The sequence below is a fragment of the Plectropomus leopardus genome, chromosome 9 (assembly GCF_026936395.1).
Source record: "Plectropomus leopardus strain MGB_pleo_1.0 chromosome 9, ASM2693639v1, whole genome shotgun sequence".
NCBI classification, from domain to species: Eukaryota; Metazoa; Chordata; class Actinopteri; order Perciformes; family Serranidae; genus Plectropomus; species Plectropomus leopardus.
The window spans coordinates 29830346-29856804 of record NC_142184.1 but is presented as its reverse complement, the minus strand read 5'-3'; the positions used below and the strand labels follow the sequence as shown (position 1 = coordinate 29856804).

The window sequence follows — 26459 nt, the reverse complement described above, 5'->3', positions numbered from 1 at the left end:
AGATGAGAACAAATGAGAAGAAAGAGGGAATGTAGAGAGTAAATACAAAGAAGGGAGGGGGTGCTTTTGGAGGCGCATCAAGAATTTGCCTTTTAAGGGGTACTGTCTCGCTCCTCCAAGCTTTGTGAGCTCTTGCGTAGAGGCCAAAACACTCCAGGGAGAAGAAATAAACAAGAGTAAAGAGGACATGAGGGGAAAAAAAGTCTTTCACACATAAGCAATATTGAAAATGACCTCTGAGCTTTCTTTAACCAGGCAGAATTCATCAAAAACAATGACAAGGATGCATCTGGCAATCCTTCATACAACTTTTCACATCCTTTGTCATATGTTAGGTAGTGGTGAAAGAGACCTTGTTCCACGATTTCAACAAACAGGCTTTTGCATTGTAAACAAGGGAAGGCTCAGTCTGAATCAGCCCAGCATCCTAACAGCTGCCCTCACTGTTTGGTTTTCTTGGTTGTTTTCTAGACAATACCAACAATGTGTCGGCCCGAGCTAAGGAGAGACTGCCTGTATCTGGGAGCAGGAAACCGCCGAGGAGGAGAGATGGGTGGGGGTGAGAACAGAGAGGTAATTGTATATGTAAGAGTGAGGCAACCCTTGCAGAGAGGTAGAAACAGGAGGGAACAGAGAGAGGAGGAAGGGAGAGTTGTGAGAGTGCTCTTGGGATGGGAGAGCTGGGAAAGTGGAAGAGAAGCAACAAGAGGGTTAAAGGAGAGCATCACCTGGATCTTTGAGCGACGAGCATCAAAAGCGTGAGGACACTGGGATGTGAGTAGGATTGACTGACAATAAGAAAAAAAAATGTAGAGAAAAGCAAAAGTAGGGAAGTGAGCCTGAGAAAGTTTGGGTGTTTGAAACAAAGAAGGGCAGAGAGAGGGGGTGGAGGCAGAAAAATGGGGAGTCCGCATGTGACTGACTTCGAGCGAGAGGTGTTTTGAAAGTGTGTATAGGAAGAGGGGGGGTGGGCAGAGTGAGCATGAAGAGTGTATCCTTCCCTCTGTCCCTGTAGCAGGGCTGAACCACAGCCAGGAAAAGGGGAAGGGCCTCCCTGTCCTCTTCTCCAGCTGACAAAAACAGCTGCCCTGGAGTCTGTTTAGAGGACAGAGAGGGAGTGCGGAGGCCAGAGGGAGAGAAGAGGAGGAGGAAGAAAAGTCCACAGGCCAGGACCCGTCCACCCATCAATGGGTTGCGTCCTGAGTTCGGACTGGTGTGGGGAGGAAGAGGTGCAACCGGTGCCGGTGGTCAGAAACCCGTCTCTGAAGAGAAGGAGCCTGGAGAGGAGTGAGAGCGGCAGGATGAGGTTGACAAAGGTCAGTGTGCATGCATGTGTTCACGTGAGTGTGTGATGAAATTGCAGATAAACGTGGTGACCAGAGTTGGGCATGCATATGTTGGTATGCAGATCTAGTGGACATCCATGAGTGGTGTCTTTGTTTGTATTCTGGATATTAGATGTCACATTTTGCACAGGATGCAACTTTGTGGCTAGGTGAGTTATTTAAAAATTAAAGGTACATTATAGGAAAAATATATTTAGGATTATTTTGCTTATCATCTATTTAACTGTATGTACAATGCGTATGATATCAGACTAAAACCAACATTTGGATTATATCATAGGCATGATGTTCTCTCTAACCTTTTGAAACCTGAGCAAATTTGAAAAATCTCTTTCAAAAACATGGGATGAGGGCAATGAGCAATTTGACAAGAAATGGCCCAAAAAAACAAGAAATTAATTTAAAAAAAAAAAGAAGAAAAATACCCGAAAGACAATCAAGAAAACAACCAACAAGTGTTGAAAAATACTTTTTTTTCTGAAACATATTTTAAATATATAATTAAAAGAATTTTAAAAAATATAGTTTCCCAGGTATTTCTCCCTAATTTTTTGATAATATCTAATAATTTCTTAAAGTTAATATTCAGATAATTCAGTCAGTTCATTATTTTTTGCAGTTTGGAGACATTTCTTGCCAAGTTGCTCATTATGTTGTTTTCCTTTGTTTTTGAAAGAAATCAATCAATGTTTCTTGCGTTTCAGAGGTTTTAATGCTTGTAAAAAGGTGTCTGAATGCAGCACAAGAAAACTGATGCTGATCCAGATGTTAAAGGGTTAAATCAGCCCCACGTTTCTCTGAAATCTTCAACATTAATAATCAAATAATAATAGCTTTATTTAAGGGAAACTCCACTCACATCAAAGTCTGTTTACAGTTGTTGAGTACTACTGTATATTACTAAAAAAATAGTATAAAGCCCTTTGTTGTACCAGAGGGAGCTGCTTGAGATCTAAATAAAACCATTCAGTGCTGACACCTGTCAAAGTGTTAGATGGGACTGACAAGTTTTAAAGTGAAAATAAAGTGGTGTTGTGGAGTTACACTGCATTCACTTACCTCGGAAGTTGGAGGTTGGATCAGGGAATCACATCACACCCTCGTTGACTGTGTTCAAGTACAAGTTGAAAATCTAAGACTTTTTTTTACTTTTTAAACCCGTTTGAGCCAAGTTAGAAAGTTTGTTAGAAATACCAGTTCATAACAACATATTATTTTGCACATAAGCGTTCCAGGAGCCAGACTTTGAAATCAGCTCTATTGGAGTCAATGAGGCGAGCATGACAATTTACAGTATCATGTCTTTGTTGTTCCAACTTTTGATGAAAAATCCCTCTAACATTAATTGAAAACATACATTACATGTTGTTACTGACATTTTTTTAAATCTAGATATGCACATTCTTTTTCCTTGTTTTTGGTCTCCAAACAGACCATGGCTCTGTCCATGATCTGTTTTATTACATGACTTTCATATTTGATTACCATCCTTATTGAGGTGAGGTTTCTTAATCTTACCTGCACAACCTTGTCTTCCTTGGTTGTTGTATTTCTCTTGTTTTGTTTTGTGCAAATAAATATCTCTAAAATCTTTAATATAGGCCAGCAGCTGCATCTTTATACCTTGTTTGGTCCAAGATAGCGTTACATCATGATATATAAAATAACAAGGCAGGAAAACAAATGCACATATTTAGCCATAAAGCATCAGTAAGCATCACTGATGGTTCATTGTTTATATCTAATGGAAGAATTTTTATCAAAGTTGAAACAACAACGATATGATGGGTTATCGTGATATTGGCCGTGCCCATACTCCAATAGACCTGACACCAAAGTCTGGCCTCTGGAACGCTGCCTCTGACTCATGACATTTCCTTCTTTTTAGTTTCATGGTCGGAAATCTGTCTTCAGAGGGCGTTCCAGTTTGGAGTTCCCGGAAACTCAGAAATTCCAACTTCCTAGTGCAAATGCACCGCATTAACCCTGAAGCTACTGAACTCAAAGCTACATTAGCCGCTATTAGCGTAACACACCTGAATCTGTGACCGAACTATACACAGACGAGTTGAATTGTGGGATATGTAGGCGCCAGGTTTTGACAATGGATGAAAAATAAAAAAACTGTCCCTTGTGAGTCCACCAATAATATAGAAGTGCTAAATCAGTAGGTCCTCCCTTAATCCAATTTTGCAAGTAGGTTTATTGGAGTCAGTCCCATTAATCCATTTTGGTTTTATTTAGTAAAATATGTTTTATTTCTTTCTATGGAGAATTTTCCCAAAACAAATCAATAATCTCTTTCAGTCATTACTTATGACACAACAAGTGTGTGGCTGCATATTTTTCTGCAGAGACTCTGCCCTCTGCCTGAATTTTCTTATTTACTTCTTATTTTCTGTGCTCTGGATGTTTATGGGCGTGTGCCTTCACATTGTGCAGATGAGGTCTGGGCTTTATAAAGAGGAGGCAACCTAGTGCCAGACCTGAGGCAGCAAGCATCCAAGAGACACAGCGTTGAAAAACGCAAATATAGCAAGACTGGGGTTGGCTTTTACTTTCACTTTCTCTGGCAAATGTGTTTACAAGCTGTAACCGTCAATCCTGCGTGGTATAGCTTTACTTTGTTACCATTCCGACAAGGATGTAGTAATTATGCCTCAGCAGCAACACATTGGACCAACACTGTTTTTACACATACCAATTTTAAATAGATGAGTAGGGATATTATATGGCTGAGTATTTGGAATTGTCAGTTTATTTATGGTTAAAACTAAAGGATGCATTCCATTTTTATGAGACAATTAGGAATTAGCAATGACGTCAGTGCTCGTGGTATACTTTTAATTACCTTGTGGGAAATTCTTTTCCCTGCCACCCTCAGGTCAAAGGTCAGCATCAGCTCAAGTTTGAAAGAGTGATTGTTTGTATTTGTAAAAGGAGTGTGAGTGTGTGTGTGTGAGTTTGTGTGAGTGTGTGTGTGTTTTTGTTTAGCCTTGATTTAAAAGATGATGCGCATGACGATGGCATCTCCAAGCTGAGGTCACATCTGTGCAGACACAATGGTGCTGTTGTGACGGTGTCAGCACTGCTGATGGAAATTACCATCATGTTAACAGAGGACAGCTTGCAGGCTGACTTAGATTGCTGTAAGCGAGAGAACATTAAGAACCTTGACCTCTCTCCACCAGTTTACATCACAGTGGATTACATTTAGATTTGAGTCTCTGCGGCTTTTACATCCAGATGTGTGAATTATCTGAGTGTGTTTGTGTGCATTTTGCCTCCCATCTTCCATCTGGCTTGTTTTTTTTCTGTGTGTGTGTGCATGGTTGGTTGCACCACAGTCCCTGTGGCTTCGTATCACATGCTGAGCAGCGTGGGAATGTGGAGCCCTCTGGACGACGTCATCCAGCAGTGACCGACCCCAATATAAGGCTGTGGGAACCAGTTAAATCCCACTGATTATCCTTGGGGAGGAGATGTTGTCTTATCTTTTTATGGTCATTTTCTAATTGTTGTTTTTCTATTTCTTTTTTAAAAAAGAAAAAAGATTTCATGGTTGTTTTCAGTGGATTTGCAGACAATTGTAGGTGTGAGAAGATGCAACTTTTAGTGACAACTGTAAAAGTCCAGATTTTTTTTTTATATCCTGGAACACACTGTACACAAACATACCCCGTAAGACTCATGGCAAGTACTTAGTGGAAATATTTGGCAACAGAAAATTATGTTCCACATGCTGTTTTCAGTGTGATTACATAATTTGATTCATAATTCTGATGATACATAGTTCTGATGTTATGTCAGGAACATGGAAAAGGGATTGTTTTAACTTTTTTCATTTGACTTTTTTTCATTGACTTTTTTGAAAATATCATATTGAGACATTTTTTCAAATAATATCATGTATTATATTAACTGTTTCTTCACCTAGTTCACTGAAGACATTCACACATTTGCAATGTGCAGGGTGGGGTCAAAACAAAATCCCTCAGATTCATTAATGATTTTTTGTGAATTGTTTGCAAATTATTTGATTTCCCGTAGCCTGCTATGACTTCTTATTCTCATTCTGTGCAGTTAAAATATGCCTTACTCCCTCACACTCCAGTGATTCGTGGGTAGTTGTTGATAAAGAGTAGCTGAGCATCAATAAACAACCCTCTAAAAATGGGTTCCTGGAATAAACAGTTTCTGGTAGAGAGAAACAATAGTTCATATGGTTCTCCTTAAAAAATAAATCTCTGAGCCCTGGGAAATGACGCAGAATTCATGTGGGACAAATCAAAGTAGGCGAGCCTCGGACAGAAGTAATGAAACTGCCACCTCGAGGTTATATCCTTGTCATAAAATGATCTTTTGGGATCTGTCTTGTTGTGTGTTATGATCACAAACATAAAATATTGGCATTGAAAGCTAAATATCCTAATGCCTTGGCGGTTAATGTAATGAACACTCTCAGCCAAAGGTTTAAGTCTGAGAGTCATTACTGGAGTCACTTGGCAGTTGAGTTTTAATACGAAACATATTTTCACACAGCATCCGCTGGAATGGCGGGATCTTATTAGCCACGCTAGCAGCATGGCTCTAGAAACAGTAATGTCATCTGGTCTACCACTCTGGTCCAAACTGAAATGTTGATGAATTTTGACTGAAATTTCTCAAATACTATTGGATGGATTGTAATGAAATTTGTTACAACCATTCATGTCCCCCTCAGGTCGAATTGTACAAACTATGGTGAATTTTAATTTGTCCAAGAATTTGGTATTATGATCAAATACCTGCAAAGGTATTGGCATTTTCCATTAGCCTCAGCTATTCTTTGTGTTTATTACTAACTAGCAAATGTTACCTTGCAAACACTTTGTGGCTCAGGAGGTAGAGTTGTCTACAAATCAGAGGATTAGTAGTTCAATTGAAGTGTCCTTGGGCAAGATACTGAACCTTAATGCTTCCAGTGGCTGGGCCAGTGAGTGCATGTGAATAACAAACTAGCAGAAAGCATCTTGTACAGTAGCCTCAGTCAACAGTGCAGTTAAGTCTGTATTAATAGGTAATGGAGGCATATTATGTAAAAGCCTATCCCCAAAAACAAGCATGGACCAACCATGAATGATAATAAGACAATTTCTTACTTATCTTCTTCATTGTTGCCCTCTCCATCCTCCCTTTCTAACTTGTAGAGTATGAGACGCCCACTGAAATCATCACGGTTTGCCCTTTGGAAAACTTAATGGAAAATCTATCATTTTTTAGTTCCAGTTTGGTTCCGATCATATTCATTTTTGGTCAAAATGGTCAGAACAGTTCAAAATTAGGTGAACAAACCTGAATGTAACCTGTTCCATTAGCATGGCTCTAGGGACATTGACCATTTTTTGTAATATAATACTGCTTTGCTTCTAGCTTTACAAGATGTGTTACAGCTTCTTAGGGCCCAGATACACCAAGCTAAAGGTTGGCTGTTCGTCAGTGCCGGGCCATCAGTGAGCATCTGTCTACTTAGCTTTTGCAGTGTGTCCTGCACCATTGGCTCTGTTTGGCTCTTGTTGACCCTTGTCAACCCCTGTCTGCTTTTTTTGGCCAATTCAGCATGTTGAATTAGTGGTGGAGCTCGTCAGTGAAAATACACTGGTCGGCAGTTCAGCTCTGTGCACAAGAAGAGAAATGGAAGTAAGGAAAGCAAACAAATGACTTGAGTCAAAAACGCAACAAACTTGTTATTTGTGGTAAGATTTATTTTTTTAGCCATTGAGCTCTTAAGCAGAAACAGTTTGTGACTTTTTTTTAATTGTTCATGAGCGCATGGTAAATATCATTCATTCTTTTTACATCAGTTGGTGTTGTTATGTGCCAACTGGCTTACTAGCCCCTTGAATCAGTCCTGTCGGTAATCTGGTTTCCCTTTTTGAATGATGAATACAGAGTACCTCCACCTGCTGGTATGGAGAGTTATTTCCTCTCACACAGGTGCAGAACATATTAACTAGTTGGTGGTTGGCTGAAGTCTTTGCTGTGTGTTCATGTGCAAATTTTTGGCTGAGGCACAGGCGACGTGAGGCAACGCAACAGTTGGCTTCTGTCACCAATAGTTCTTTGATGTCTGTTTGATCAGTCTGGGCCTTGAGATTGCTAAACTTACTGAGAGTTGTATATATAATACTCTTTCAACTTGCTGTTTGTCACCACTGAGGATAAAAGTTTAAATCTGTAATCAAACAAGTTCTGCTCCTTTTTTGTGTGTGTTGTTGACTCTAGAAATACATAGAAAACTGGCGTTGTGACAGTGGTTTTATATGTATTTGTCTTGCTTCCCTGTAATTTCTCATGAGCAACAAAGTTTAGATTGGTCATGACCAATACTGAAGCCTTCAGCCGCAGGCATTCACTACAAACACACACCCAACACAGGAAGGAACACTGACCGGTTAGGGTTAAATATAGACCACCCCCTCAACATCCAGAATAAAACAGAGTGGATTCTCACACTCCTGCACGTCAGAAAAAAAAGATGAATTCCTATGAAAAAAGCTCAGAGGGTGGCTGACTAGATTCCTGCGGCTTGAAAACAATGATCTGTCCCAAACTCTGAGCAGGATTTTAGGAATGCTTGTTGTTGTGTGTTGCGGGCACATGAAAGGTGATCGAGGGAAAAGGGAAAGACATAAACCACTTCCTCCCTTGGTATGTCCGCAAGACCCCCCCCCAAAAAAAAAATCCCAGCACCACCCTTAAAAGAAACACCTCGCAGCGAACTATGCACAGAATATTTTTGTTTTTTACACTCCAAAATGTCCAGCTTTGCCCATTTTGAGAGTGAGCAGGGATGGCTGACTGAGAGGATTTTATTGAGCTCATCGGCACAATAAATGTGAACATGTGTTTAACTGTGTCATTAGTATCTCTACGTCTCACCCACCGTTTTTTTAGCTCTTTTGGTCCTTCAACAGCTGCACCTTATCAGTCTTTGGCGTAGTGCTGTCTTACACAATCCTTCGTCAAGCAACACAACCCCCTTTTCAAGTCTCCTCCTCCCCTCATTTCCTCTTGGCCCAGGTTCCCACTCCGTCCCCCTCTTTCTCATTTACCTCCAAGCTTGCTCTAAGTTCTCAGGACTCTAAATTCTCTATTCTAGTCAGACTAGAAAGAAAAACACACCTGGCATCGTACAGTCGTGCATCGTGCAGTATTTCATAAACCCAAATCAATCATTTTGCATTATTGTGTCCACTGCGTCCAGACCAGTGCTTCCTAACTGATGGATCAAGGTCCAAAAGCGGGAAATGGGTCCATTCTAAATGGACTGCAAGTGACTTAAGAACATGTCAAATTTGTAAAAAAAAATGCACCTTACTTATAAGTGCAGAGAATTTCCAGCACACAGCTTTTATTTTTGAAGTGCCACTTCTGTTTATTCTTGCGATATGTTGTATTGCTTTGTGTTCTAAGCCAACATGTTGACATTTCGTGAAATAAATTGAATATGTGGTAATTTATCTAATGTCTGGACCTTGAACTAATAACTAAATCTGGACCTGTGGCTGGACCACTTGGGAACCACTGCCATAGACTGGATGGAGGGCATATCTCAACTTACTCTTATTCTACAAAAATGAAGACAAAATGTCTCTGATGTGGCCGCTACCATATTATGCTAGTGATTTAATTTGGAGTCATATCTGTTCAGTATCTCTGCGGTGTCAAGTTCCTGCCAATACACCCGACTGTAAAAAAAAACACACTTAATTTGAAGTACAGTAAATTTCTGGAACAGTGCTTGTATTTTGAAGTGCCGTTTCCTGCTGTAGATTAAGAAAGGTTTTTTAGTGCAGCAGCTATTTTAATGCCCTTTTCTTGGTATTATTTGGCCTATTTACATGCTGTGCATTTACAGCATTTTTCTTGAAGCAATAATATGCACATTTTTTGAGTGCTTTTTATTTACTAAGTTTTAAGCAATTGTACTTTATTCTTGCAATGCATTTTATTTCATTGTGTTTTAAGCCCAAGTGTTGTTTACATTTTGTGAAATACAATTGAATATGTGATTATTTATCCTATGTGTAGACCTTGAACTAGTGATTAAGGTGAAATTTGGACCCAGTGGCTGGACCAGTTAGGAACCACTGGTGCAGAGAGAACACTTCATTCAGGATTCATTCCATATGTTTGCAAAAGCGTCCCCTTCTTTCCTCATCTCCATCTTTCCTCCAGCATGACCCTCCCCCCACTTTACTCACCAACTCACCCCCTCATTCCAATCCCAAGCACCGACTTCCTGTCTCTCATGGTCCCTCAGTATTTTTTTTACTTTCACATGTGCCCCCCTCCCACTACCTTTTTCACCTAACAACTTTGTTCTCTGCGTTTTACCCCCCCTTTCAACATCCACCTTTATGCCTCCTCGCCATCCACAAGAAAGGAAGCAGAGAATTCCGCAAACAACTAGACCCCCACAAATCTATCAGTCCTCCCATTTTTCTGTCATAAGCCGGAAATTCTTGGGTTATGAGCGAAGGGAATGGAGTGCATTACGGCACGTGTTGTTTGGGCGGCTGATTACTGCAAACGTCGTGACTCACAGTCACGTTTCGCAGTGATTGGTGGGGATATACTGTGCAGCCTTCATACCTGCACGTCAATCTGACACATATGGAAGAGATTGAGGCAGCAGACAGAAATAATACTCTATGTGCATTTGGAGTCTGAGGCTGGGGAATATTATGGTTTAGTTAGTTTGGCAAGGTATCAAACATGTATATGGTCATGTATGAGGTACAACATTTGTTCATGTTTTGAACTGATTATAGCGAATCAGCTCAGGCTAGTTTTTACATCTTAATGCAAAAATGCAGTTATACCTGTTTACAGTCTAATTTTAAAAGCTGACATTCACAGCATCAAAAAGTTGGACACTCTTTGTATCTATGAGTGTATGTAGCTGAGGAAGGATATGAATATTTTCCTCATTAGCTGCAGAGAAGTTGTGCCCATATGCACATAAAAAGGGATTCATATCAAGATATGTGTTTATTTATCCAAACTCTGCCTCACCTGGTGCGTGTTCTCTTAGTTCACCACTAGGTGCTGCTACCAACACACTGGTCACTACTCTGCAGCAGTGTCCTGCAGATGTTTATTAAGGCATAGCTCTGAGTGTGTGTGTGTGTGTGTGTGTGTGTGTGTGTGTGTGTGTGTGTGTGTGTGTGTGTGTTTGTGTGTGTGCTGGGGGTATACTGTGAAAGAATAGGCGTGCTTACCTCACAGTGCTCAAAATGAGGTAGAGGCTTAAAACAGTGATTCCCGACTAAGATACTTGTTGCTGAGCAGATACTCCTTCAGTTAATGGCGTACGTGCAGAGCAGAGTAGGTCAGATCAGATTTTTTTTTTTTTAAAGATAATTTCATGGAAATATATAGAGATGTAAAATAAGTATGAATACCATTTTTCTGATCCTGTTACCTTCTAAGCTTCTGTGGGGGAGGTCTGTAAGAGTTGCCGTCAAAGTATTGTTTGGGCCGTCAAAGTATTGTTTCTTTTTTTCCTGTACATATTAACATGACTCAAACACATTTTCCCTTTTTAATCAACTTATCTTTGTGAAAGAGTGTTTCCTTCCTCACGAATGTTTGGAACATCCAGCTTCTGCCACTACAAGTTGTAGTAGTGCATATGCAAAACCTATTTGAACCCTCTCACAAAAGAGAACAAGCCTTGGAAAAATATGAATAGCAAGAATTTCCACCTTTATATATTTAATGATGTAACATAACAGCCAGTTTAAAGGAGTACTTCACCCACAAAATGACCATTTGTGAATCAATAAGTTATGCTGTGTTGCCTTTAATTTGTAAAGAAAACTTTGTGTCTCTGTATGGAAACTGGCCAATTGATTGATTTATTGATAGATTAGGGGTCCCATTCAGCATTAGCAAAAGTATATTATGACATCCCTTTACAAACTCTCACACAGCTTGTGCAGTAATCCAAGTTGATTCATCCAACTGTATACTCAGTACATCCAGAACACATGTTTTTGCTGAAAAAAACCTAGCATTAAAGTCTGATAAGTTTTACTTTCAGTTCAGATTTAAATCGTAAGGTTTTAGTGAATATGCATGTATTTGGGAGGTACTGTGTATAAAACAGAATAAATCAGACTTGGATTATGCAACATGAGAAGGGTAAGTTTATAAAAGAATATTTTCATATTGTTTAACTGTTGTTAAAGGAAACCCCCAATCAAAAAATAAATAAATAATGGTTGTCATTTTCCATTGAAACATGTCACCCAAAAAAAAAAAGGTTTCCTTAGGAAAACAACTCCACATGACTAATAGATATATATATAAAAAAATGGTCATTTTGCAGGTGAAATATTCTTTTAAAATCTATTAAACAAATTAAAACAAATTTAGAACTTGAAGTGTGGATGTCAGATGAAAAAGGGTTGAGAACCAATAAGCCAGAGTGTCTTGACTAAAATCATCTTTTGTCAGACTACAGTAAGTTCATGTGTTGACATAAACATGTCTGCTTCACATGCAAAAATTGTGGTGTGGGAGGAGGAGGCCCAGAGCCACCTCGTGCACACGGGGCCCATAATTAAAACGCCCCAGTATGTGTGTGTGAGCTACATAGCTTCATGTTTGTTTACATGTTAAGATTTCAAATGCCTTTCAGACTTATTTTGGACAAAGTCACACCCAGATCCACCTACCATAACATAATTCTGACCTTGCTGTAAAGGATAGTGTTGATTCTGGGGTTATTTAATTACAGTTATTTAGATATTTTTTAATTATAAACTACTGAAGTGACTATAATATTAAATAGCCACATCATAAATGTATTTAAAACTGCTGTCTGTAAATATATGTGATAAAATAATACTGTGAGATTATCAGGTAAAGCACATTCTTGGTTCATCGCCACACACTAGAAGTTTTTTTCTAGGAATATTACAGTGATTAATTTAGCCAATCAAACTCGAGTATCCTTACGCACCCTCCAGAAACTGACCAATCAGGGGGCTATATCCCAGTAATAGTACTCCACACACGCTTTCAACTGAGTGTAGCCCCGCCCCCAGCCCTTGTACTGAGGGGTGGACCGGAGAGTAAAGAAAACAAGTTATCTCAGTAGCAGGCCATGTTGTTGATGGTCTTCCTGAGAATGAGGGGCAGCTTTTAAACCAGGGAATATGTTAAGCGGGAAAATGAACAAGGTAAGATGACAAAGTCTCATTTGTTTGGAGAGAAAGTTACTGAGTGGTTGTGTTTGTGTTGGATACAGTGTTCGGTGGTCCGGTTAGTCAGTATTTGCAGTGTGGAGGATTTTTTTGGATGAATGTATGATGCTGAGTTTTCATGTGGGTTTTGCAGTGGCGCACTTTGTATGAAGTTGGCTGTCTTCTGTTGTGACGCCATAACTTTAAATTCATGCTCAAGTTTTGCCTGCATGAGCGGTTTGCTAATTTATTTATTTTTTTAAGTTATGCAGACTTGTTGAAGGCGGCTTCTTCAAGAGAAAATAGACTACTGTATGCCTTAAGTAGGTTATATGTTACCTAAACGTACCTGACATATGTTGAGTTACACTGTATGCTCTTTGCTAACTCCACAGTTAGCCCACATACTTAATGTTTTGTAGCCCATGAGAAACATGGAGACTTTGTTCTGTGAGAAGTTTCTCGAAGTGTCGCACTTAATTAAAGTGACAAAGTGTTCTGAATAGGGTCATATGATGCATTAAGCGCCCCCCCACCATCCCCACTGTTACAGTCAGGTATTGTTAATGTCGCAAAGTCATGTCAGAGAGGGAGAAAAAAGCATGTTTCTCACGAGCGCATGTGCGCGTGCAAGGTTTGGCGGAAGACCACCAGGTGTCAGGTTGTTTTTTCACAATAAAAGGTGCCACTACAGGTGAGTAGGGTTTAACTATATATATATATATATATATCAGAATCAGAATCAGAAATATATATAACTCTTTCCCAAATCAAAAAACTAAGTACTTAAAGTCAAATTTGTGATGTCATAGGGTATAAAGTCTGGAGCTACTCCATCAAGAAAATAAGTGGGAAAGATGACAGATGAATATCAAAGCACCTAGGCAAATGTTCAGAGTACATGGGTACATTTTGTCTTTCAGAAATAGGAACACAATAGGTAAGAAAGGAGAACAACCATTCTGTGGATCCACAAAATCAGCTTAGTCATTGTGGAACAGCTCCAGACTGTATATAGTATGACATCACAAGTTTAAGACTTTCCTCTCTGGTTTGTGGCTCTGAGAGAGAGCAACTCATGTTCATTGATCAAACTTTCCTAGGCCATGGAAACAACATTCTAAATTTAGGTAGTGTTTGCCTTTAAGACAATTAAAAAGTTTTTGTATTACAAGTTTTCTAAAATGTTATATTAAAATATTCAAATTATGCATTAAATATGTACTAATTTGCATGCATTTCAAGGACAGAAATCTGAACACTAAATAAAGCCAGGTACAGAAATCTTGTTTCAAAATCAGAGTCGGTGTTTGTAGAGGAAATTTTGGATATTTTATACCTCCATTTATCAAAAAATGTTGTCAACCGGCATGGAAAAACACCACATCTATGAAAAAAAATAGATATATAAATCAGGCTGTTAATTATGTTTGAACAAGCCCCTCTGTGTAAACCTTAAGAATATAGATAAGAAGGAAAGTGGAAAGTTTGGTGTATGCATATGTTACTAAAGTGGAGATTTCTGTCTCAGACACAGATAAAACTAATTTTGAGAAAGTGATCTTGTGTTGTAAAGTTCCATACATTTTTAGATCAAAAATAAGACACTCAGGGTGATCTAGTAAACATTTTAAATAACAGATATCACAGTGAAACCTTCCCAGCCAGTCACTTCCAAATAATTTTTGTATTACAAGTTTCTGAAATGGTAATTGAAATGTAAATTATGCATTATATTATTCAATATGCAAAATTTCATACATTTCCTGAACAAAAATCGGAACAAAACTTAACACCTAAATGTGTATTTGGGAGGTTTTCTTTCACTAGTAGAAAAAAAGAATGAATGCACAAACAACTTGTTTTCAACTGAAAGTGCATGTATAATTGCAGGTGGAAAATGTATGTATAAGTTAAAATCACTTAATATGACATTATCTGGAATCATTTTAAGTATGAATCATTAATGTGCAGATGAGTTGGGGATGGTCTCTTTATTTCCCCAGTAACAATCTCAGTGCATTCTTAGCTGTAAAAAGCTAAAGCTTAAGCCAAAGACAGGAGCTGAAGAAGTGTTTTGGATTCACTGCCACTGACTCTCATTACTGACTCTCATTTACCTTGTTGAAAACATTTCATTCATTACTTATGTAATATAAAATGTGCCCAAATAGTTGAGTTAGTTGCCTTGGTCGAAAACTATTGCCTTGTTAAAGAAAAGTAGGCTTGAGTTACAGAAGCAATTTGTTCCTTTCAGTCTCGATAGATTGTGATGACAAGCTGTGGTTGTGTGTGTGTGCATGTTAAGTACAGTTTTCCAAAGGCCAAACATCAAGAGCACAAGTTGACTAAAAGGATACTGTGAACACAAATCTGTCGAGTGCATGATCACACTCGGTGCACTGTAGGTGTGTGTGTATATATGCATGCCTACACTGATTAATGACTGCTGCTGCGTTCTTACATCCGACAATTAGTGTTAGCTCCATATCATGATCCGTCGTCAGAGCTCCTATCCTGCTTTGCGACATGAGGAAAAACAGCTACGCATTGACAACAAGATAACATTGTCCAACTTCTCCTACCTTTCCTTTACTGATAAAGTGCTCATTAGCAATTTTTCTCTTATGCGAACCATATGTAATGTAGACAGGCCGGCAGATTGGAAAGGGAGCTTGTTATTTTAAAAATCACATTTTCTAAAAAAACTTGGGAAATATCAAATAGTGCTGCCTTTGAGCAAGGCAATAACCAGCAGCACAATAATGTTGTTGTACTTGGTGTACAGTAGGTATTCTATATTTTTAACTATTGGGTGTTAACTGAGAAGTTTGATGGTGCAGAAATGGTCCATGAGGGCTGTGTTTACTCGGGACGCCCCCTGCAAACTGCCAGGCCTAGAGGCTGAAACAGAGCCTGGTTCACATTCCCTTGTGCCAGATGCAGTTACACTGAGTTCAGATCTACAGTAGCGGCCATTCACTCTCATCGGGAAAACCCTGCAGGAATAAATGCAGGATGGATGTAAATGATTGGCATCTAGGAACAGCAACAGGTTTCCTTTAAATACACCTTCTGCAAGTCGTGTGTCTGAGTCTGCAGTCGGATCAGATCTGGTCCTAACTTACATGTTTAACCCTTTGAAACCTGAGCAAATAGGCTTGATTTCTGTCAGAAACAAGGGAAAAAAGGCAGGGAGCAACAAAAGACCAAATTATCTAAAAAGAAGCAAGAAATTAGTAAGAAGTACGAGAGAATTACCTGAATATTATTTTACAAAACAAAGCCAAGGCAAGGCAGCTTTAATTTTATAGCACATTTCATACAACAGGGCAATTGCTTTACAGAGCAAAAAATTAAAAAACGAAAAGAAGGATACAGATTTGAAAAAAGAAGAGTAAAGAGATAAGATATTAAGGGTGAAATTAATTACGAAATGATATAACATTTTAAAATTAAACTCGCCATTAAGTAATATAGTATTACCAAGTTGCTCATTACCTTTCTTTCCCCATGTTTTTGAAAGAAACCACATCAATTAACTCAGGGTTCAAAAAGGTTGTAACACTTGTAACATGGATCTGAAATCACAACAAGAAAAATGATGTTGCTCCAGTTTTGAAGGGTTAACCATCACTGGATGATATCATCACTGACTGAAGCCGCCTCACAGCGCCTTGATAACATTTTTAAGGGAAAACAGATGGTGCAGTTTGTCAGTAAATATCAACAACTGTTGCAAAGGGGTGTTGGAGGTGATGCTGGGCTTGAGCAATAAGACCATTCAGTGTGTGTGTGTGTGTGTGTGTGTGGGTGTGTTTGCGTGTGTGAGAGCAGCAGGAGTCCCAGTGAACGGAAGTGTATCATGGCGGCAGTGCTGACCTCACCTCGGGAACAGGCAGTCTCTGTTCCCTCTGCTGCCTGTCCCACCCTTTGGACACACACGTGCACACTCACATACAAATGAATTGACACAAATATATCAACACACATGCTGGCCTTGATGCCAACAAATGATGCAGGAACTCGGATACCCAGACCCATGTGAGACACTTTCAATGGAGGGTGGGACTTAAGTGCACAAGAAGTCTAACACACACCACTGAATGACTGTGTGTGTTGTAGTGCATAAAACATACTGTAATAAGACATTACGTAAATGCTCCTGTCACAAAAAAGGAGACTCTGTATTTCCACTGAGGGTCAAGTCTGTAAATACTTTTAAGGACTTCAGAATTTTCTAACTTACTGAGGTAGACTAAGTATGTGATTGTCAATGGTAAAACCTGCTCTGCACTCTCAGCATTTGCACACTATGAATGATTTACTTCCTCTTCATTAAAGAGCCAAAACAATTCATTGATTACTCTGCTGACAAGAAATTAATCAGTAACTTTTTTGATCAGACTGTAAATTGAGAATAACATATTCATTAAAGATGTGCCCAAAAACTTGCTTTGCCACTCAATGATTTGTCCCAGTCTTTAGTCAGAAAAAAAAACAAGAAATCTGAACATACAGCTTGAAATGTAAATTAGTTTTTCACTATTTTCTGCAGTTTTAGACCACATGATTAAAGGGAAACCCCACTTATTTTACACATCAGCATCCTTTTACAGGTGTTGCTGAGTAATCCTGCATATGTCAAAAAAAAAATTGTTTAAAGCCTTCATGCAAAGTCTGATAAACCACCTCAAGTGATGTCATTTAAGTCACTGTACGTTGGTGCTCAAGAGGTTTGAAAATCTTGGGATGTGCAGTTAGACAGACGAAAGTGTACCAGACCTCTGTGACCCTCTCCTTATCTCTGCTCAGGGCTTGATGCTCAAGGCTATGTCAGCCACTACTACCATAAGACACCCAAATCTGTACAGTGAAGTGAATCAAGTCAAGTTGCATTGTGGGTAAGGTAGGCATCAGGTTTCTTGGGGGGCAAAAAAGATACCTGCTCCATTGTACATCCAACAAAGTGTGCAGTTCAAAATCACTGGAGTGCTCTTTAATCAAGAATTTTATTAGCAGGGTAATCATCATCATCATTACTATCGGTAATTGATTAAGAAATCAATTATTTGCTGCAGTCTTAACTAATCAGTGATAGGGTGAGCCATGTCAGTGAAAAAATTTGAAAAAAAAGAAAGAAAATAGTTTTCATGCATTTTGGTGATTTTGGTGCCAGAATCAGTCAAAGTCAAGCAATAGAAGATGAATTACAGTTAGTCCGCATGATCCATATCAGACATTCGGTTGTGCAGAACTACCAGTCACTTGCATAGTGAGTGCTTGGCCTGAAAATAATGATCTAAAGATCTGAAAACAAACGTCCATTATGAATGACAATCACTGAGTTCTGCTAATGGCAAAATCATTCTGAAGAGTTTCCCCTCAAGGCTTCTTCCAGTGTGTGCCCTCACTGACCATCTGCAGCTGAAGCTGAGGTCACAGTGTCCACTTTTGTAGTCAGTAATGGACCACTCCCACACAATGCCCATCATTGTCTAAATATCAAGACTATTTTTAGAGAGAAAGAAGAGCGATGGAGCGAGAGAGTTTCCAGGGGTGCACGAATGGCTCTCTGTCTCTGTGTATTTGTTTTTACGTTTGTATGCATAAATCTCTGCCTGTGTGTGCATCTCTTGTATAAGTGTCCAGCCCCTCCCTCGTTCAATCCTGCTACTGTTCTGTGACGGCTGGCAGACGTGCAGTGAGGAAGGGGAGGGAGTTCTGGTTAGAAAGCATTTCTTTGACTGCAGAGACCTCTGGTTCCTTTTTCTGCCAGAAAGCTAAAAATATTAGAAAAAGGAGCTTCTTGTGCGTAGCAGATGTTGTAGCTGAGGTAGGGTCTGTCCTGGCATGAGTGGGGGGGGTCACAGTGACGGGAAGAGGGAAGAGGAAAGCTGTCTGTTTCCACTGGCTGTCTGCAGGGATACACGTCTGCACGTGAGTGAGTGTTTGTGTGTGAAGAGGTTTTCTTCCCTCCAGGTCTCAGGTAGCTGTTTACAACTTGTGTCACTTCTGTGGAAATGTAGACAGGCCCCAGCTGGTGGAGGCTTTGTACCTCAAATGGTCACATGTACTGTATGCTTGTGAGGGTTTTTTCCATCACCATTACTCATTGATGATGGATGGATCCGGTCTGCGCTTTTACAGTATGAGTGAAAAAACTGACTTGTTAATTTCTTGCCATTTTAGTTTCTTGTTTTCTTATTTTGAGCATTTAATTCTGTTTTTCACTTCATTTTCTCTCAGGCAGCAGAAAAGATCTGACCACTATCTTTATTGGATCCCTCAGTACAAAATAACACGTGCTTTACTAGGGGAGGATGTTTTTGATCAATGACAGTGGTGACAGTAATTACTATCCTGGGGACAGCGCTCAGCATCACAGGTTGTTTTCAGTGCTCATACACTCAGGGTCTACCAGCTGTTTTCTACTTCCTGTGTTGTAATCTTCCTCGATGTTATAAAGCTGCTTCATAGAGGTTTTCTTTGTTGGACTCCCAAGTGGAGAAGAGTGGAGTGTTTCGATGGATTCGGTAGTTAACCCAATTAGTTTTTCATAATTAAGGTCATCATGCATATTAGTACTTGGATGTTTCCCCATGATACAGGACCAATGCCCTCTGTAATCTTTCTTTCTTCTTTCTGTAATTCTTTAATGGTTCTGCAATGGGCTGTTTTTTTTTCTTTCTGACTTCAAACCACTCACACTGTTAAATGTTAAATAACCTACCTAACTGTGCTGTAGCTAATATGAATGTTGGCCACCTGTTTTCTGACAATGAATTACAAAACAGTCTCATCCAATGGTAAAGCTGAAATTTGCATGTTTCTATTTATTGTGGCACTAGCTAGTTGAAATGACTTTCTGAACTTAATATTTGTGCTGTCATTTGAATAAGCCACATAGCTAACCCAACTTCCGCACAATGTGACGATGTGATATAGTTGGGTAGTAAAATACTTCTGTTTAGTTATCATGGCCAGCACATTAAATGTGAATATTGTTGAATGCTATTTTACTTATCAAAGGAAGAGGCGTTGTCTTTGAATACTTTGTCCTCCTTATTTATTTATTTATGTTTTTCTTTTTGTCATTGTGCAATATTTCTGAACAAACTAACTTGTAGACTACTTGTTGAAGGTATCAATCACTCCCTGGTGTCTGGCTGTAGTATAGGTCATAAACCCCGCCCCCTCCCTGTTAGCCAATGGGAGTTGGGCTGAACCGAAAAAGTTAAAATACACATCAAATAAAATTTCCCAAAGATGGTTTCTGTCATTTAAGGTAGTTCTCATCCCCCTGATGTTTGTTCAAATGTTTTTTGTCTGATTGGTTTGGGTTTAAGTAGTTATATGATGCTATAAAAAGGAGATTTGATGACATGATAGACAGATGTGTGTGTACTCGCGATCAATGATGCTGCCCGTGATTGGTCGGATGGGTGTATTGGTGGGGACACTACCCGACGAAGATACTGTGCAGACTCAGGCTCTTAATGATGTGCAAGACCGTAGTGGCTGTATCAGGGGCATTTTGGCTTCATTTTTTGTAGAATGGGAGTAAGTGGAGACATGCTGTCTACCCTTATACACAATCTATGGCAGTGGTTCCCAACTGCTCCAGCTACAGGTCCAGATTCCTGCTTAGTCATTAGTTCAGGGTCCACACATTAGATAAATTACCACATATTCAATTTTATTTCAGGAAATTTAAACAACATGTTGGCTTAGAGTACACGTAAATTAAACATATTGCAAGAATAAACTGAAACGGCACTTAAAAATAAAAGCTCTGTGATGGAATTTCACTGCACTTAAGAATAAGGCGTATTTTCTACAATTTGACACGTTTACGAGTCACTGGCGGTCCATTCAGAATGAACCCACAACCCATTTTTGGACCGTAGTGCTTAAAATGACAAAAATGGCACCAAAAATCAAACAAACAAACAGGACAGCTCTGGTTTTGACAAAATGTTGTGAGCCAGAAAGTTGCAACCCAGAGCAATATTAGTAGGTTATAACTACTACTCTTAACACGCAGTTAAATAAATGTAGTCGACTCTTATTCCGAAGTCCATTTGGTAGCTGTTCTGGAGCTTTGGCCAATCATAATCTTGGTCGGTTGTCATAGAATTATGTTCAAACATCCACTTTTCTGAGCACTTTAAGGGCTACTCATTCATGTTGGCTTGAAAAGTTTGTCGTACAAAATGGTCTACAGTTTCCAACGTAAAGAATGAGATTTGAACCTCAATGAGATAATTACTGTTTTCAAAACTAGAATAAGTTTCTGCCTCAAAAGTGAATATTTTTAAGTTTACGTGTAGTAACTTTTTTTTGGATCCTGTTTTCATTTATACAGCTGCATACTTTCTCTGGATATGGTTTTTGCAGAGATCAAACCTGCAGCTTTTCACAAAAAATAAGTGGTCACACCAACCACTTGGCTACCACTTCACAATGCCTTTGACACAGAAAAGCTGCCTTCCTATTGTTATTTTTACCAACCGCGACAGTGGGGTTGGTATTGTTGTCACTATGTGAGCCTGTGTGTGTGTGTGTCATGGCAAAATGTGGTTCTGGAGACACCTATTGCAACAAGAATGAACACAGAAGCAATTTTTAGTATTTTGCTAGCTGTTTATATGTCTGTCCGTCAGTGGACTGATTTTGTCAACATCATATCATCAAAACCGTGCAAGATACTTTCACGAAACTTTACAGGAGTGTAGTTGAGATCACAATGAAGGTTAAGTTGTAAGAGAGGTGTGATCTTAGCCAGGGTGCTGGAAGTTGGGGTAGGAAGAAGAGAAGGGGCCAGAAGCATATCATGTCTTAATTGGTTGGCCAAGTAGAGAGGTGGTGTCCCTGGCTGGACACAACCTGTGGATGTTCTGGTTTTTGATCAGCGTCTTAACACCCAGGCCACCAGGGCACCGCAGCACACCAACTGTCAGTGGAATGAAATATGAAGTGGTTTCATCAGTGAAACTTCCAATCCAGTCCTCCTCCCAGGACCCAGAGTACAGCAGCTTTTATTGGTGTCAATCCATATGGGACCTTACACAGCATCCAGTAGCACTGTATCACTGTCTGACCATGATTGCCTGTGGTTGGACTATATAGTGGTCTTGATCGTGTCTGAAACAGGAAGAATGCTGCCAACCTCTCATCTATGTGTTTATCTCTCAGCCCACATCGCCACCACAGTATAGCTGACAGTAACTGGTTGCTTTTTTAAACTCACCGTGGGCCCCTGTGTATGCTCATGCATGCCTATACACACATACTTCACAACATTATTGCACGAATTCACAGATGAGGATAAGGACATAGAAGGCTGGTGTCCTTTTGTGACTATGTGTGTCAAAGATTATATCTAGCAAATGATTTCCCACACAATCGTTTGATTAAATCTTCTGCATAACTTGTCACGCTGTTGAAATATATATATACTTTAGCACAAAGCATATTCTGGGCAGAGACAGAGCAGCAGAACACCGAGCGCATTGAAAGTAAAAATTAATTGTTCATTCTGCAAGTTTGCGTTCACTCACAGTAGCTGCTCCTCTGATTAATCAATCTGATCTGATCAGCTGTGAACGGATCAACAGATCAATTGTCCACCCCATGATTCACAAACAGCTGCTCAGAAAAAAAAAGAGCTTATTGAGAGCTCTGCTTGTGCTGCATTCACAGACCTGCAGAAACCTCAGAATTTAAAGAGGGGGCACAGATTATTACAAAGGGACACGCATGCAATTAAAGGAAAACAAAACAAAAGATTATATAGTTTGGTTGTGATTGCATGACAGTCTCACAGTATGGAACGTGCTTGGCACAGACACAGCAGCAAAACGTCAGACGCATTACAATTGAACTTAAATCACTCAAATTTTGCAGTCACCCGCAGCAGCTGCTTCTCTCATCCATCAATCTGATCTAATCTGATTATCTCTGAATTGATTGACAGATTAATTGCCTACCCTATGAGTTGCAAACTGCTGCTGTTTAAAAAAATAATAATAATTGAGAGCTCTGCCTGTGCTGCATTCAGGGACATGCACATTTAGGGAGGAGACACAGAATTGCACAAGGGGACACACGCATTTTAAAGAACTTGTCATCAGCTACTGCCTTACATACAGTCTCATTCTGTGGGAAACACTGTAACATGAGTGGGCAGCATGCATGAATGTCAAGACAGAGCTAATGAGCAACGTGAAGTTGTTAAACTGGTCATGAGAAGCAAAATGAATGTTAAGGGTTCAGGAAAATGTGGAAAGGAGAGCCAAATCAAGGACTCATCAAAATCATCGATCAAGATAAGAAAAGAAAACACAAAACATTAATGAAATCTGTGTAGATTTTGGTTTATAACTGCAAAAAAAGTATAAACCAGAAAAGGCCAAATCATTCTGAGTCAAACAGAAATAAATGAAAACATAAGAAATCTACAGCTTCCAAAAGTAATGACTGCACACTTTAAGAGAGGGACATCAATCTCCCTCACCACAACATATTACATAACAGCCCACCACCAGCCCCTCTGAGCCACCCACCCAGTCCACCTCCACCATCCAGGGTGCTGTGGTTATTGTGCACTTGTACAGGAGAAGGCCAGCAGCCGCTTCACACGGCTGGCAGAGGGTGATGCCAGGCAGGCAGCTGTCCAAACACTGTCCAGTCTGTAGAACAGAATCAGAGCAGCGGGATAATGGAAAAAGTGTGTAAACAGCACCCTTTCTTTGTTACCAAGGAGGAAAAGCACACACAGAGGAAACAAAAAACCCTTTATGTGAATGCATCAGGTTAATTATCCAAAGCTATGGAAAAGTGGACACTGAGTAGCCTTTGCAGCATGATCACTTTCTTACATAGCTTTATTGTCATGGTGATGATGATGTTGATTGTGTGTCCCCACTCCCACACACACACACACACACACACACACACACACACACACACACACACACACATTTATTTCCTCCTTCCATACGTGCAAGAAAACATGCCAAGCAATCCCCATACTTGGCCCTGGGTTGTTAGTGTTCTCATGTTCAAAGTCTCCACAGAGTCAAGTCAGGCCCAGTCATCTGTGGACGTGATCCCATGTTGGGAAACAAAGAGGCACTGGGCGGGATTGGCTACCACGCACACGCGCACGCACACGCACGCACACACACACACACACACACACACACACACACACACACTTCTGATGTACAAACTAAAACACACGCTACCACACATTGTGACAAATTTGGACACAAAGAAAAGCTGTACGTTTCTTGTACTTTCGCTTTTCATCACTCTTTTTTTTTAAGAAATAGACCAACACAGTTGCTCTTTTTCTCTTTCCCAAGACTTTACACACACACACACTAAGGATTACAGTGTGGTATGGGCGGGAACCACAAGGATTATTACTGGAAGACAGTTACACAACCAGAACAGAAGTTCAAGAGGCAAAGAGAGTAGAGAATGGATGTATCCACAAAAACATACTGTGCCCTCGGCCTGGCCTGTCATACAAAGCTGACAGTTCTAAGCGCCTGTCATTATTACAGTCCACATACTTTGTTTTCCTTCTTTTGGTGAATAGAGTTGGGGAAGTCCAATTTCTTTGTGCATCTTGTTTTCATCCTGTCAGATGTGTGTAGAGGGTTAACCAAATCAAATTCCTGGATGGAAGTCAAACTGGGATCCTTGCATTGTTCCTGAGCAGCTCTACAGACTGTGTTGCCATGTCTGGTTGTGTATCAGGTTTCTTTCTGAGTGTGAATCTGGTTTTCCCTTGTGTTTGTGTGCAGGGGGGGAAGGGAGAGCCCCATGTCTTCAAGGAAAAGACCTTTAAGAAGAAGCGCCAGTGCAGTGTGTGCCGTCAGAACATCGACAACGTAGGCTCCTTCTGCAGAGGTAAATGTCACAAGCATGTGTTGTTACTGGTGTTACTAGGTGGGCTTCCATTAACCCTCACACTGTGCAAATGGAAATTGTCAATAGAAAATATGCCTAATGGAAAAACGTTTAATGCAAAAAAAGTTTATATGCTTGCATGAGGTAGTATTTCAGGTGATTCGAAAAAGCCGTGTTTTGCAAAACTGCAATGAAAACATTTTTTTTTTTGCCTTTCCATCGTCGCTCGTAACCTGTCTGGGTTGCCTTCGATTATAAAAAATGACAATTGGTGTGCTGGCTGCAATAGAAATAAACCTGCTATTGTTTTAAACATCCATCGCCATGCTTTTTGGGATGTTATGCGAGAGGAGAAGTTGAATAACATCGCAAGAGAAGTCGATTCATCACTCAATTGAAACGCATTGTGTTTTTACCACATTCAGTTAACTCAAATGGAGATTGTAGTTATGTATGTAGACAAACAGAAAGAAGACCAAACTCATTTCTTTATACGTCTACAAAACTCATATTGTCTTATTTTTTTCTTTCCTCCCTCCTTCCTTACTCTGTTAGTATGCAAGACAGCCACCCACAGGAAGTGTGAGGCCAAGGTAAGGATCCATCTCACACACACCCCGTCTGAGTATGGCTTCAATTTAAAAAGAAGAATCAGTTGGGATACATTCATGGACTGTAGTGAGAGTTTCTTTTTGTCAGCTCTAGAACACACTATTATTATTACCAACTGTGCAGCTGATTAATTTGTGCATTTCCATCCACTACAAGAGTGTATTTTATGTTTATGTGCAATTTCAATTTGCACATAAAAAAACACCAGAAATATTGCAGAAAAGTTTTACTCCTAGCTGCATTATTAAAGTTGTATAAAACAAATATAAACAAAATATGACAAGTGCATTGGAAACATTTGCATTTTCTTGTGCCTTTTATCTGTAAATCTGGTTAAAATCTGTGCAACATATGGATGGAAACCTGACTACTGTCATGACCCACCAAATAAAATGCAATCACATGGACTAATTGAGTCAGTGACCCAAGGGATGTCTTATGAAACAAGGTCAAAACACTAAAAGACTAAATGGGATAAATGAAACTGTACACATCTAGGAGTTGTGTAAGCATAATGCTGCCAAATATACAAAACAGAAGACATTTATTTTCTTCAGATAAATATTATAAAAATAAAACATAACTGTTAAAAGAAAATTGCTACTTGTAAGACATAAAAGGATTGTATTGTCATTCTGTATATAATATATATTTAATAAAAGTAAGCAAAAAATAGATAATTGTTTTTAAAACAATTTTATCTTGTTGTTTCAGTAGTCTCACATTACAGTAAATCTTGGCACAATATATAAGATATTATACCATTCATACAATTAATACATGTCAGTCATAAGTAAATCAGTAGTATGGATCACTATGGTAATATACATTGCTTGGAGTTTACTGTGTGAACACAAACTGCTCTATAGCAGGTTAAATGCCCAGTCATTGCCAGCCATCACCATGACCTGACTAATTCAAGGTTAAGCCCAGAGGCTTGACCTACTAATCTTAACAAGCCCCTGGGAGATAGCCATCCTTGTCCATACATTCATGTGATCGCATTGGACTCTGGGAAAAACATGTAAAATGCTTATCGGAGCTGTTTGGTGGATTGTTATGCCAGTGAGGTGTGAAAAGACACATGACAGTGGCTCTATGAGCGGAGAGTCTCGAGATCTCTGTTAATATGAAGGCTACTCAGCTACATTCCTCAGAAAGAGCTGCGAGCCTTGCTCAAACCCCACACTGCTGCCCCTGTGAAAGGATCATTGATGGAGGGATGGTATAATGAATAGACAGAGGGATGCAGAGGGGGAGAATGCCAGCCATGGCTGAAGTGATGAAGAGGTGGTAGAGGCTAAGGCAGGGAGCCTTGGCAGGCAGCAGGCGAAGGAGA

The 26459-nt window shown here is 39.6% G+C and overlaps 1 protein-coding gene across 5 annotated transcripts in view; it reads left to right on the top strand.

Annotated features, from left to right (window-relative positions):
* The first annotated feature begins 618 nt into the window (after nt 1-618).
* Nucleotides 619-26459, top strand: part of tns2a (tensin 2a) — a 71640-nt gene continuing 45799 nt past the window's right edge. For 2 of the 5 annotated variants that reach the window (XM_042492462.2, XM_042492464.2), the window contains exons 1-3: nt 620-1316; nt 24403-24508; nt 25064-25101. In XM_042492462.2, the coding sequence (XP_042348396.2) occupies nt 1188-1316; nt 24403-24508; nt 25064-25101 (273 nt within the window). In that variant the 5' untranslated portion in view covers nt 620-1187. Of the gene's footprint in view, nt 1317-12446; nt 12581-24402; nt 24509-25063; nt 25102-26459 lie in introns of those variants that run through there. The other 3 variants (XM_088082477.1, XM_042492465.2, XM_088082479.1) reach the window with 3 other exon arrangements.